At 38.8% G+C, this 13,211-nt stretch overlaps 1 protein-coding gene and 1 long non-coding RNA gene across 2 annotated transcripts; both read right to left on the reverse strand.

Annotated features, from left to right (window-relative positions):
• Positions 1-9,344: 9,344 nt before the first annotated feature.
• LOC138895117 (uncharacterized) lies at positions 9,345-10,929 on the reverse strand. The gene is made up of 2 exons (XR_011409317.1): positions 10,146-10,929; positions 9,345-9,615 (listed from the first exon to the last, which is right to left on the reverse strand). It is a non-coding gene; the product is annotated as an uncharacterized lncRNA (long non-coding RNA).
• A 35-nt stretch (positions 10,930-10,964) lies between these two features.
• Positions 10,965-11,972, reverse strand: LOC138895346 (F-box/LRR-repeat protein At3g26922-like; the record flags this gene model as incomplete). Its single annotated transcript, XM_070180026.1, has 1 exon — positions 10,965-11,972. A coding segment is annotated over exon 1 (1,008 nt), but the record flags the coding sequence as incomplete, so codon positions are not given.
• Positions 11,973-13,211: the final 1,239 nt, after the last annotated feature.

Below are 13,211 nucleotides of genomic sequence, written 5' to 3' on the forward strand. Positions count from 1 at the left end.
CATCGTACCAGAACTCATCCAATTCATTAAAATGTGCAACCCGCAAGTTAGCGGCTGCATCCCAATCAAGATTCAATTTCTTTAAAGATCACATGGCTTTGTGCTCAAGTTCCACCGAAAGATGACAAGATTTTTCAAATACCAACCGGTATGAAGATATCCCGATATGGGTTTTGGACGGAGTCCGATAAGTCCATAGTGCATCATCAAGCTTCTTTGACCAATCCGTCCGGTTAGTATTTACTGTTTTGGACAAGATACTCTTTATCTCCCGGTTGGAGACTTCCACTTGACCGCTAGTTTGTGGATGATAGGGAGTCGTAACTTTATGAGTGACACCATACTTGCTAAGCAAAGTGTCAAAAGCCTTGTTGCAAAAAAGCGACCCCCATCGCTAATGATTGCCCGCGGAGTACCAAATCTTTTGAAAATATTCTTCTTCAAGAACTCCACCACACTCCTCGCTTATTGGGTAGAGCAATGGCCTCAACCCATTTAGACACATAATCAACCTTGACCAAGATGTAGGTGTTTCCATAAGAACTCACAAAAGGACCCATGAAATCAATACCCCACACATTAAAGATATCAATCTCCAAAATTGTAGTGAGAGGCATTTCATTCTTATTAGAGATTCCACCGGCCCGTTGGCATTCATCACATCTTTTTACCATATCACTTGCATCGTTTTAGAGAGTGGGCCAATAAAAACTGCAACTTAGCACTTTGGTCGCCGTTCTTGCTCCGCCATTGTGACCACCATAAGGCGAAGAATAGCAAGCCTAAAGAATAACATTTTTCTCTTCGTCCGGTACACATCTTATAATTACCCCATCTGTGTAAATCCGGAAAAGGTATGGCTCGTCCCTATAATAATCTTGACAATACCGTTTGAGATTCTTCTTTTGATTTGAAGAGAGCTCATCCGGGATGATTTCACACACAAGGAAGTTTTCTAGATCTATGAACCATGGCACCTCATTCATTGAAATATCCAATAGTTTCTCATCGGGGATGAATTCATTGATTTCAAGGCCATCATGCGGCCTCCCCTCCTCTTCCAAACGAGACAAGTGGTTTGCCACTTGATTTTCACTCCCTTTTCGATCTTGGATGTCAATATCAAACTCTTGCAACAATAGCACCCATCTCATCAACCTAGCTTTTGAATATTTCTTGATCATAAGATAGCAAAGTGTTGCATGATCCGTATGAACAATAACCATTGCACCCATCAAGTATGGGAAAAATTTCTCAATTGCAAACACAATGGCAAGAAGCCCTTTTCAGTAACGGTGTAATTAACTTGGGCATCATTAATGGTCTTACTAGCATAGTAGACCAGATGAAAAATTTTCTTGATACGTTGCCCCAAAACTGCCCCAAACGCTACATCACTAGCATCGCACATGAGCTCAAAAGGAATACTCCAATTATGAGCGATGGTAATGGGAGTTGTTGTCAACTTGAACTTTAGCAATTAAAAAGATCTCATACAATCATCATTGAAGTGAAGCTTAGAATCTTTCTCTAAGATCTTGCACAATGGGTTCACTGCTTTAGAAAAATCCTTTATGAAGCACAAGTAGAACCCCGCGTGACCCAAGAAACTTCTCACGCCTTTCACTGAAGTTGGAGGTGGAAGTTTAGAAATCACCTCTATCCTTGCCTTGTCGACCTCTATGCCATTCTTTGAAATTTTGTGGCCAAGGACAATGCCTTCCTCGACCATGAAATGGCATTTCTCTCAATTTAGCACCAAGTTCGTTTCTTTACACCTTGCCAATACTCTATCCAAATTTTCCAAGCAATCATCAAAGGAATCCCCGACTACCAAAAAGTCATCCATGAAGACTTCAAGGTAGTACTCTACCATATCTGTAAAGATCTCCATCACACACCATTGAAAAGTTATCGGTGCATTGCATAAGCCAAATGACATCCGCTTAAAAGCGAAAGTGCCATAGGGACAAGTGAAAGTTGTTTTCTGTTGATCTTCCGGGGCAATAAGGATTTGGTTGTACCCCGAATATCCATCTAGAAAGCAATAGAAATCACGACCGGCAAACCTATCAAGCATTTGGTCAAGGAAGGGGAGTGGAAAATGGTCTTTTCTTGTGACTTTGTTCAGCTTCCGATAGTCCATACACACTCTCCACCCGGTCACTGTTCTTATGGGAATAAACTCGTTCTTATCATTGGTGACCACAATTATGCTCCCTTATTAGGGACACATTTTACCGAAGAAGTCCACGAACTGTCGGAAATAGGGTAGACCACCCCGGCATGCAACCATTTGATAATCTCCTTTTTGACCAAGTCTTGCATAGATTTATTGAGTCTCCTTTGATGTTCAATGGAGGGTTTGGAATCTTCCTCCAAGTTAATCTTGTGCATGCAAAATACAGGGCTTATTCCCCGAATATCCGCCAAAGTCCACCCAATAGCTTTCTTCTTCTTGTGGAGCACCGCCAATATAGAGTCAACCTGCACGTTAGTCAAACAAGAGGAAAGAATAACCGGTAAAGTAAAACAAGGGCCAAGGAATTCATACCTGATATGTGGAGACAATGGCTTCAACTCCAAGATCGGAGGCTCTTCAATTAAAGGATTTGTAGGAGGAGTTTTTCTATTCTCAAGATCCATGGAAAGTTTCTGGGGTGCATAGTTGTACGACCCCATTCCTTGCAAACAATTAACACATTCCATGAAGCCATCCATCTCGTCATCATCAAAATTGAGCAATACGACCTCCAACATATCACCCATATTAATCGTGGCACTTTTATCATCAATAATCACATCGGTCACCAAGTGCACGAATGAACACACTTCATTGCTATTCGGCTGCCTCATAGATTTGAACATGTGGAACCCCACTTTTTCATCACCCACCCAAAAAGTGAGTTCTCCGGCTTCTACATTAACAAGAGCCTTCCCCGTAGCCAGGAAAGGTTTTCTAAGAATAATCGGCACCTCATAGTGAACTTTACAACCAAGAATAACAAAATCCGCTGGGGGAATGAACTTATCGACACAAACCAATACATCTTCAATCACCCCCAACGGTCTCTTCATTGTACGATCGGCCATTTGTAATCTCATAGATGTGGGTCTTGGTTTCCTAATTCCCCAAGGTCTTGAAAACCCGAATAGGGCATCAAATTGATACTCATCCCAAGATCACAAAGTGCTTTGGCAAACTCGGCACTTCCAATGGTGCAAGAGATTGTGAAAGCACCGAGATCTTCAAACTTAGGATCCATCAAATGCACAATTGCACTCACTTGGTGAGTAACTTTGATAGTTTCAAAATTCATCGTCCGCTTCTTTGTCACGAAGTCCTTCTTAAATTTTGCGTATCCGAGCATTTGCTCCAAGGCTTCAACTAATGGCACATTTATCAAGATACTCTTCATCATATCAATGAACTTTTTTAATTGATTCTCTCTATTTTGCTTAGTGAGCCTTTGATGATATTGAGGAGGTGGCTTAGGCAATGGTGTCTTAGCCTTTTGCACTACCAATTCTGGTATGTCAATCACATGCTCTCTAGACGGGTTCACTTCCTCTTGAGTCTCTTCCACCGTGTTATCAATATCAATCCGCACTTCATCATTTTCTTGCACTACATTGGTTGGGATCTCCTCTTATTCTACCACTTGCTCATCACCCATAAGTTGTCTTTGACTTGAGGTGGGTGCATTCCCGCCTCTTTCACTTCTTGTAGTAACGGCCATGGCATGCCCCGTATTGTTCCCACCCTTCGGGTTCACCACAGTATCACTTGGTAGTGCCCCCTTAGGACGAGAATTTAAAGCTTGAGAGATTTGTCCCATTTGCACTTCCAAGTTACGGATCGATGTGTTGTGTGAAGCAAGTTGAGCATCAGAATCGGCGTTCTTCTCCATCATTTGCTTGAACATGTTCTCAATACGGCCCATTTTATTGTTGGAAGAACTAGGACCTTGGGAAGGATAAAGAGGTGGATTGCTCGGTTGTTGATACATCGAGGGCCTTTGAAAAACCGACCCCCGATTTCCTTGATTGTTATTCCACCCGCCTTGATTGGTGCCTCCCTCATTGCCTTGGTTATTGCTGTTATGCTAATTCCCTTGATTATTGCTTCCACTCCAATTGCCTTGACTGTTGTTGCTATTCCAATTGCTTTGATTATTTCTACTACTCCAATTATCTTGGTTGTGAGAATTCCAACTGCCTTGATTATTTTGAGGTCTCTATTGTTGTTGGCTAGGGCCTTGGTAGTTGTTTCCTTGCTCTTGAAAGTTGTTCACATATTGGACCTCCTCTTCTTGGTCATTGTAAGATTCATCTTGATCAAATCCACTATCATCTTGCACAAAATTGTCCACTCTTTGTTACACTTGTGGACTTCTTGTTCTTCGCTTGTTCAACATCATATTTACTCCTTCCATTGCATTGACTTGCCTCGGGTTTTGTACTTGTTGAAGTTGAGCCTTTGCCAATTGGTTCATGGTGGTAGTCAACTCGACCATAGCTTGTCCATGATCATGAAACTCTTTGTGAAGGTGAATAACATTGGGGTCACCTTGTGGAACATTAGCCCGAGATTGCCACGCCAAATAAATATCCGCCATCTCATCCAAGATATCACACGCCTCCGCATAAGGCGTAGTCATGAAGTTCCCACCGGCAAGTTGATTCACTGCACATTGGTTGGTTGTATTGATCCCCCCTATAGAAAGTTTGTTGAATCATGTTCTTTGTCATATCGTTGTTGGGGCACTCTTTCACCATTGTTCTATACCTTTCCCATATCTCGTGTAGTGGTTCATTGGGCTCTTGCTTGAATGCTAGAATTTCATCCCGAAAAATAGCCATGTGCCCGGGAGAGAAGTACTTAGAAATATAATTTTCCTCTAGTTCATACCAAGTATGAATGTAATGAATTGGCAAGCGTTCCAACCAATCTAAAGCTTTCCCCCGTAGAGAGAAGGGAAAAATCCTTAGCCTCAAAGCATCCTCGAAGACACTTGTTTATATGTATTTTGACCCGGTGCATCGGTGAAGAACTCTCGTTGCTCGAGCAAAGTGAGCATCACGTTGGTTATTTGGAAGTTTACCGTCCTAATATGGGGAGGGACTATAGAACTTGCATACCCTTCATTCGGCAACATCCAGTATGGAGCCGCTCGTGGTAGAGGTGGGGGTGGAACGGGCACATTGTCATGAAGCGGTCAACCTCGTCTATTGGTTTGAGGTTCAATAGGGACCTCATCCATTTGATCATCCTGAACGTCCACATCCCCCAAAGGTAAGTTTCCGAGCTCATTGTTTGCCATGACTGCACCTACAATTTCTCAACTCATTAGTAACAAGGAAGGAAAAGAAGATATCCCAAAAACACACCTAAATATATAGCTAACACCGTTTTTAGCTCCCCGACAACGGTACCATCCATTCTTAACCTTGGATCCACTTTTCTGCCCGGCAATTTTCGCACATGCGCGCATGGGGCCGCATCTACGGTCACGCACCTGCGGAAAAGTCAATGCAGGTGCGAAGGTCACTTATCAGGGCTGGGTACGCACTTGCGCGCTTGAGTCCGCACCTGCGGATGCGCTTCTGTGCTCAATCGTCTGCTTCTGCGGAACTTTGGGTCCTTCTCACCTCCGCATCTGCGACTGCCCTTCTGCAGATGCGGCTCCGCCCCTGCGACTCACTCGTCGCATATGCGACCATTGACTCCCTGGCCTAAAAGCGCACATGCGATCCCAACCTCACTTCTGCGAGGCCGCACCTGCGGAATCCCCACCGCAGGTGCGAAAACACCAGAACCAACAACTCAAAAATTCCTCTAAGTCCAAGCTCTCACCCGTTAAGCATCTGAAACACACCCGAGGCCCCCGGGACCTCAACCAAACATACCAACCAATCCTAAAACACCATACGAACTTAGTTGAGCCTTCAAATCACATCGAACAACACCAAAATCATGAATTAAGCACGGATTCAAGAATAAGAATTTTAAAAAAATTCCAAATTCTACAAACGACGCCGAACCACATCAAATCTAGTCCGAATGACCTCAAATTTTACACACAGGTCACAAATGATACCACGAACCTACAGCCACTTCGGAATTCCATTCCGAACTCGATATCAAAATTTTCACTATTGGACGAAATCGTCGAAAAACTAACTTTCGCCAATTCAAGCCTAAATCTACCACAGACCTCCAAAACACATTCTGGATGCGCTCCTAACCCCAAAATTACTCAACAGAGCTAACGGAGTCGTCAGAATTCCATTCCAGATCCGTCATCACACAGTTCCGATTACGGTCCAAACTCTAAGGCTTAAACTCACAACTAGGGATTAAGTGTCCCAAAACTCTCAGAATTCCATAACCAATCACACCGTCAAGTCCCAAAAGCAGAAACAAATATGGGAAAAACAGATATTAAGGGATCGGGGCTCTAATTCTCAAAACGACCGATCGGGTCGTTACACTCGGGACCTCAACCAAATATACCAACACATTCCAAAATACAATACGAACTTAGTGGAGGCTTCAAATCTCGTCAAACAATGTCAAAATTACGAATCGCGCCTCAAATCGAATTATGAGTTTTCGAATCTCCCAACTTCTATGTTCTGCGCCGAAACGTATCAAATCAATTCAGAATTACTTCAAATTTTACACACAAGTCATAAATGATATAATGTAGGTATTCCAATTTTCAAAATTGGAGTCCGGTCCCAATAGCAAAAAGTCAACTCCCCGATCAACTCTTTTCTTTTAAGCTTCTTAAATAAGAATTGTTCTTTTAATTAAATTCTGAATCTTTCGAAAATCAAACTCGACCACACCCGCGGGTCATAATACCTTTTACGAAGTTGCTCGAGACCTTAAGTCACTGAACAAGGCGTTAATTCTTAAAACGACAACTCGGATCGTTACAGATATGCCCTAGATCCAATCTCACATTTGATGATTTGAACGTATTTTTATGAACGTTATTTGATATAAAACATATATGGCATTTGATATTCTTTTATCATTGTTATTATTAATTATTTAATTAACTTGATAAGGTCCTTAATTAAATTTTGAGACTTGTCATCATGATGGAGATCATGATAATGAGCGTAAAGTTTCTTATAATTTAATTTAAATTTATTCTTGATCATAGGATTATTAAATTAGACATTAGTAACTCGGTTAGATCAATATTTATGTGATCATCTTTATTGGATAAAGATTAGTTGATCTCATAAACTAAATCACATAGATAAATGATGTATATAGAGATATGATCATTGAACCGACTCATTGGATAATTCCTAATAGTCAGAATTACCATAAACTGTCAATAGGATAATCTCTTGAAGAATGTGATGTAAAAGTTTCCTTTGACCTGAGATCGTCATAGTAATTGACAAGTTATTTATTGTGCTTTGATACTAGATACCTATGGCCCTAGAGCGATAGTTGAAAAGATATTGAGTATGACTAAATACTTGTAGAATTAGTGATTGATCAATATGGAATCTGTCGACTCTTGGTAATGAGTTTAAGCTCCATGTTGCCATGAATTATTAACGATCAAATTAGGACCTTGGCCAAGGCAATTGAATAAAAGAAGAAAAGAGTTTCTTAGGTCATTCAATGGTCGATTATATTTGACATGAATACATAGTTGGTCGCCTATTAGGATTTGACAGTTGAACCATATCCTAGAGTAACCCAGAGCTATAAGGACAGAAGAAAATACTACATTATTCATCTATCGGTTCTTGAGAGTAAATTGTATTCTTCATGCTATCCGGTCGTTAAGAAGTGTTGCTAGACGCCACCCTTGATTAGTATACTGATATGATCAATTTACTACCGGCTTAGTATTGAACCTATGGGGTCGCACACTAACGAGTGTTCTGATCTTTGCTAAAGAATTAATTATTTTATTGTTTGATAATTAAATTAAAGAATTTGATTAGTCAAATAAAATAAATTATTAGTCCAAACGAAATATTATAATATTTGCTAGCACAAAGGATATAATTAATATTGGGAACAAATTGAAGTTTTCTATTTGGAATTGAAAATTAAATTATCTCTTGGTTGAAATATATATTATATATATATATACATATAATTAATGTTTATTTATATAAAGTATGTATATAATATTTTATTTGGAAATCCAATTTATAATTGGACGGACAACAAAGTCCAAAAATGGACGTGAGATTAGTTCAAACCCATTAAATATGGGATTGATATTTTTTAATATAAAATATTAGTTAATTCTCATAATCCAATTAAATTTGGAATTGAATTGGAACGTCCATAAAGGACAAGCTGACGACGGCGCACCATTATCCCATTAGGAATGGTATATACGTTTCTCCAATTGAAAATTTCATAAGTTTATTTTGGAATAAACTTTTACCTAAGTAAATCATTACCTCAACCAAATAGGAAAAGGGTTTATAAGTGATGCTATATAAAGGATGATAAAGAAAATTTTTCGCATTAAGTCTTGAAAATAAAAATCACTTTGTGAAAGTAAGAATACAATACAAAGCCAAGAGAGAAAATACAATTACAAGAAAAGTGTTTCTTGATCTTCTACCGTTGAGTTGAGATTTGTGAGAAAAATTCCAGCACAAGCTTTCATTCAATTTGTTCGTGTGTTTCATTAATCAAAGAGTTTATAGCAAGGATCGGTCTCGGTGTGAATACGCATAGAGTCTTCGCACTATCGTTGAAATAAGACTCTCTTCACCAGGTACGTCTCAGACCCGATCTTTAACATGTAAATAAATTTTAAACACGAAAAGATCTTCCTAAAATTGTTATTGTCTTCCGATGCATGTTACGAATATCATCTATATGCAATCCTACACATATACCGATGAGGATACATCTATACAACATTTGAAGACCTATGTGCAACAACAATGACAAGGGAGAATGAATATGTAAGTGCTTTCATAATGTAGCACTTGAACTCTAGAGAGAAATAAACCCCTCGCAGCAGAAGAATGGATGTCGTACATACAAGTCTTCATAGCTATTATTATCCTCTCTTCTTTTTCTAACTAATCCTTAGTAACCCATCTTCGGTCACGAACTTGGATACCCATCTCCAACAGGAAAACTCTTCAACAGTTTATTACAGAAAATGCAGGAAGCGGTCCACCGGCACAATTCATTGAGCACATTATTATCATAAGTTCAACTTATAAAAAAAGACAGTGTAAATAATTTTTAAACTATATAAGCAAATCATTCTGAAGGGTTCACCATCAATAGAAAACCACTGCAGCAGAGGCAGAGGCTTTTGGGGCATTCATTAGCCTCTCCTCGAATTCCTGAACCTTACCAGACATAAGAGTAATTGGGCCATAGATCCACGTCTGCTTCTCCGCGAATATCACCATTTCCTCTAACACCATGGAACTCCTGAGCAAATATTCCACAAAATGAATCACATGCTTCTCCATTACGAAACCAGCTACCTCCACCGTCTTGAGGTGATGAGTCAAGCACTGGACAGGAGTATCTACCATATTCCAAAATTCATCTCCATCAAAGTCATATGGGTGAATCCACGAGGTTGCATTCTAAAATAAGCACAAGAGGAAATATCCAGTTAAGAATTGTCCTGAGCTATGTATAACGGATACTAACAAGGACTCGGAACTACAAAATCTTAGGGTAACATATTATGAAAATACATCTATAGTTACTGTGAAACAAACATAGAAAATCATACATGTTTAGAAATTTAAGTTTCCACCTTGAAGAAACATGATGTCTTATGTTTCTACTTGATGGTTTCTCATGACTCCCCAAATAATGAGTAAAAAGGAGATTAGGGGAAAAAAATCCTATTTGCATATAGTAGAGAGACACTCACATTTCACAGTAGGGTCCCTTATATGAAATTTAAAAATGCACTTTTTAAAATAATGAAAAATGCCAAAGTTAGTATTCAACACATCCCAACATGCCAACTCGGGTTAGTGTCCTACCAGTGTCTGATACCAACATGTTTCCAAATCTTTAGGGTCAATGTTAATAGGCTCGACTCAAACATTGCAAAGAATACAGTTAACAGCAAGAGCAATAAAACAATTAAATTTTGTCATACTCGGGATGGATAATCATAGTAAGCAGTTATTTCGATGATAAGATTCTCCAAGCTAGGACAGTGCTTCAGCAAGTTCAGTATTCCTGGTAAGTGCCATTTCACAAAATCCAATTGAAGGTGAAGCATCTTGCAACTGAAGGTCGGAGCTGGTAGATTTGTCAACTGCCATGAAGAAAATACCTAGGCAGACAAAAAATAAAACACAAAAGTTAAAGAAACTAAATACATAGATTTTTGCGTTGGGGTATTCAAACGCTTGGTCAACATTCTTTGTTGCTATGTGAAACATGAGTATTCCCCCATCTATTTATTTGAACAATGCATCTCTACACCATGAAAAAGATATTGTCTGTAAGTTCAATTTAAGATTAAACACATTTGACGCTTAAACACATTCAATGCGCTGCACAAATTTGGTGTGTGCTTCAGCACATAAGTAAATTATTGTGTTGGCCAAAAGGACTATGTCTAAAAGGAAATGGTCCTATGCACTGTGAACGGTGCTTCTAAGTTATCAAGAAAACAAGGAGGTTTCTTCCTTAGGTATTGATATGATAAAGAATGCAATCAAAGAGATGCTTACAGTAGCAAAGAATGCTGCATCCACCAAATTTGACGTAAATGCTTGCTAAACTGAACCATGAAAATGCAGACATCTAAATTGCTTAGAGGAAGTAGCCCACAGTCATATGACAGCTTCACTATACTCTGAGTTTTTATTGTCTAGCCTCCATAAGACTCTACATTAAAGAATATGCCTTTTGCTGATTGCACATTTACCATTTCTGAGTTTATGGAAAACAATATGAGAAGGTTGTGTTTGTAATCTGATGATATTAAACCAGGAACATGCTTGAGAGTTTTGGCCCCTGTAATTGTTTGGAGGAGTATTCTCATTTCTTGATAATCATTGTACTCTTTGAAATCAAACTTCTCCATACGATTGACAGACACTTCAACAATAGATGCTACATTGGTAATATCCAGCACCTCCACAGTTCCAGACATGTCTAATGATAGGAGAGTTGGACAGGAGACGTGTATCCTTGTTCCAAACCATCTAATACCAAGTACCAATGTCTTTAAATTCGAATTGAGCAGAACCAGTCTTCTATGGCCGTAGCAAAACCACAGAGTCAATTCCTCAAGCACCGGGCAACCAGATAGAATATAATCCATCGATTGATCCATTAGCATAACATTATCAAGATAAAATGTTGTTAGAGCCTTCAGCTCGCTCTTCTTTTTCGCATTTATCTTACAGTATGCCAATCGGAGTTCAACCAAATGAGGACTGCTTAGAACAAAATTAGGCAGATCATAATAAGCCTGGGGCTCAAATGTACCATGTGCAGAGAAAGACAAGTCAAGGACCTTTAAATTCTTATTTAATGTGAACTGGATCCAGGTACCAATTTCATTAACCATTCTTTTCTCACTCCTCAAACAGTCATACTGCCATCTGTCTGTTCTACTGGATACTCTTTGTCGAACTGAATGAGATAAGCTAAAATGAAAATCAAGGCATAACTTATAAAGAGTTGGGCTCTTATTAAGAAGAAGCACATGACGAACAAAGTTCAAGAACCTTTCGTCATAGTCAGGACGATTAGCTTGACTATAATAGACGCAGTTGTGCCCCGGAAACATGCATTGATCAAAAGTGAGTGTGTGGATGAATGGCCAGAGGTGATTAAATCGTCGAATCAAGATTGTGTTCAGAGAATCGATTGTTGGCAATAAGGAGAGAATATGGATGAGGATGGCATCTGGTAATCCACTTATACGGTCTTCGTTAAAGTTACAGCTTCTTTGCCTTGCAGACATACTCCTTCTGTAAAATAACATAGCACATTTTTAGGTGCGATAAATTGCAAGCTATGAAATGACTGAGCTTATGTTATTCCTAGAAACCAAGAGGCACAGAACAAGAACTTTCCTCCCTCTAGTTAATCAGGCTGAGAAATCCTCGAGCGATAATCTCAGCATATTAAATTTCCATTTAGAGATAATAATTCATGATGATAAAACATGGGATCAAAGAGATTGGGAAACTTTTTAAGTAATTACCATTCATAGTTTGGATTAAAAAGTTTCAAAGACAAGGCAAATGTATTCTTAGTTTCTATCACTTTCTAAGAGTACCCACTGATATAAAAAAAACAAACTTCAAAAGGAATCCACTTAGAAGAGTTTTAAGGGAAAAAGAAATGTATACGCGCACATATCCAAGGCATCCACCTAAAAGATAAACAAACAGAATCATAAACCAAAAGAAAAGCTTAACAAGTTTTTAGTATCTAAACCTAAAAAATATCAACAGAAACGCATGGACCAATAAGTAGCAATGCAGCTCAGGTTACAATATCACATAACTACATTTTTATTCGGAGATCCAAAAATTTGTAAACAATGCAGCAACCCGGATTTGCCTAAACGCCCCTACCAAAAATGAACCTGTATAAACATATGAGCGATTCCAGCCATAAAGTTAACAATTATCCAAAAGGAAAGAGAATGAATAGCATAACATTTTTTCATATACCTGTTTCAGGACTGATTTTTCTAGTGTTAGATAAGAAATCAAGCACTCTTTTAGCGCAAGTTACACACTCGCCTATTTAGTACAGAAACGATATGAGTTTTGCTTCTGAAAATTACAGTGTTACACGAAACTTATATAGAGGATATCGGGCGTTTTCGGCCAAAATATCTTGCCACTAGGCTCACTCCGGTGCATGCTTTGCTGTCAGTAAATTACATGCAACCGTCCGCTTTAAGCAACCCTCGCTTCGCAATAAATAAGTCAAAAATTATATATATGTCGATAACTTCATATCACAAGGGTTATATGTAACTAATCATAAAAGCAGTATAACGTCACAAAAATACAACACAACAATAACAGGAAACCTAAAACTACTCCTATATATTAAATTCCTAAATTATTCACGCGACCTTGATCCTACCATATAGAGCTATCGAGGGAAACAAAAATCAAATTGAGAAATTCTTAAATGAAAAAGAAATAATCAAGGTATTTACCTCATGTATTCAGAAACCACG

The sequence above is a fragment of the Nicotiana tomentosiformis genome, chromosome 7 (assembly GCF_000390325.3).
Source record: "Nicotiana tomentosiformis chromosome 7, ASM39032v3, whole genome shotgun sequence".
In the NCBI taxonomy this organism is placed as follows: Eukaryota; Viridiplantae; Streptophyta; class Magnoliopsida; order Solanales; family Solanaceae; genus Nicotiana; species Nicotiana tomentosiformis.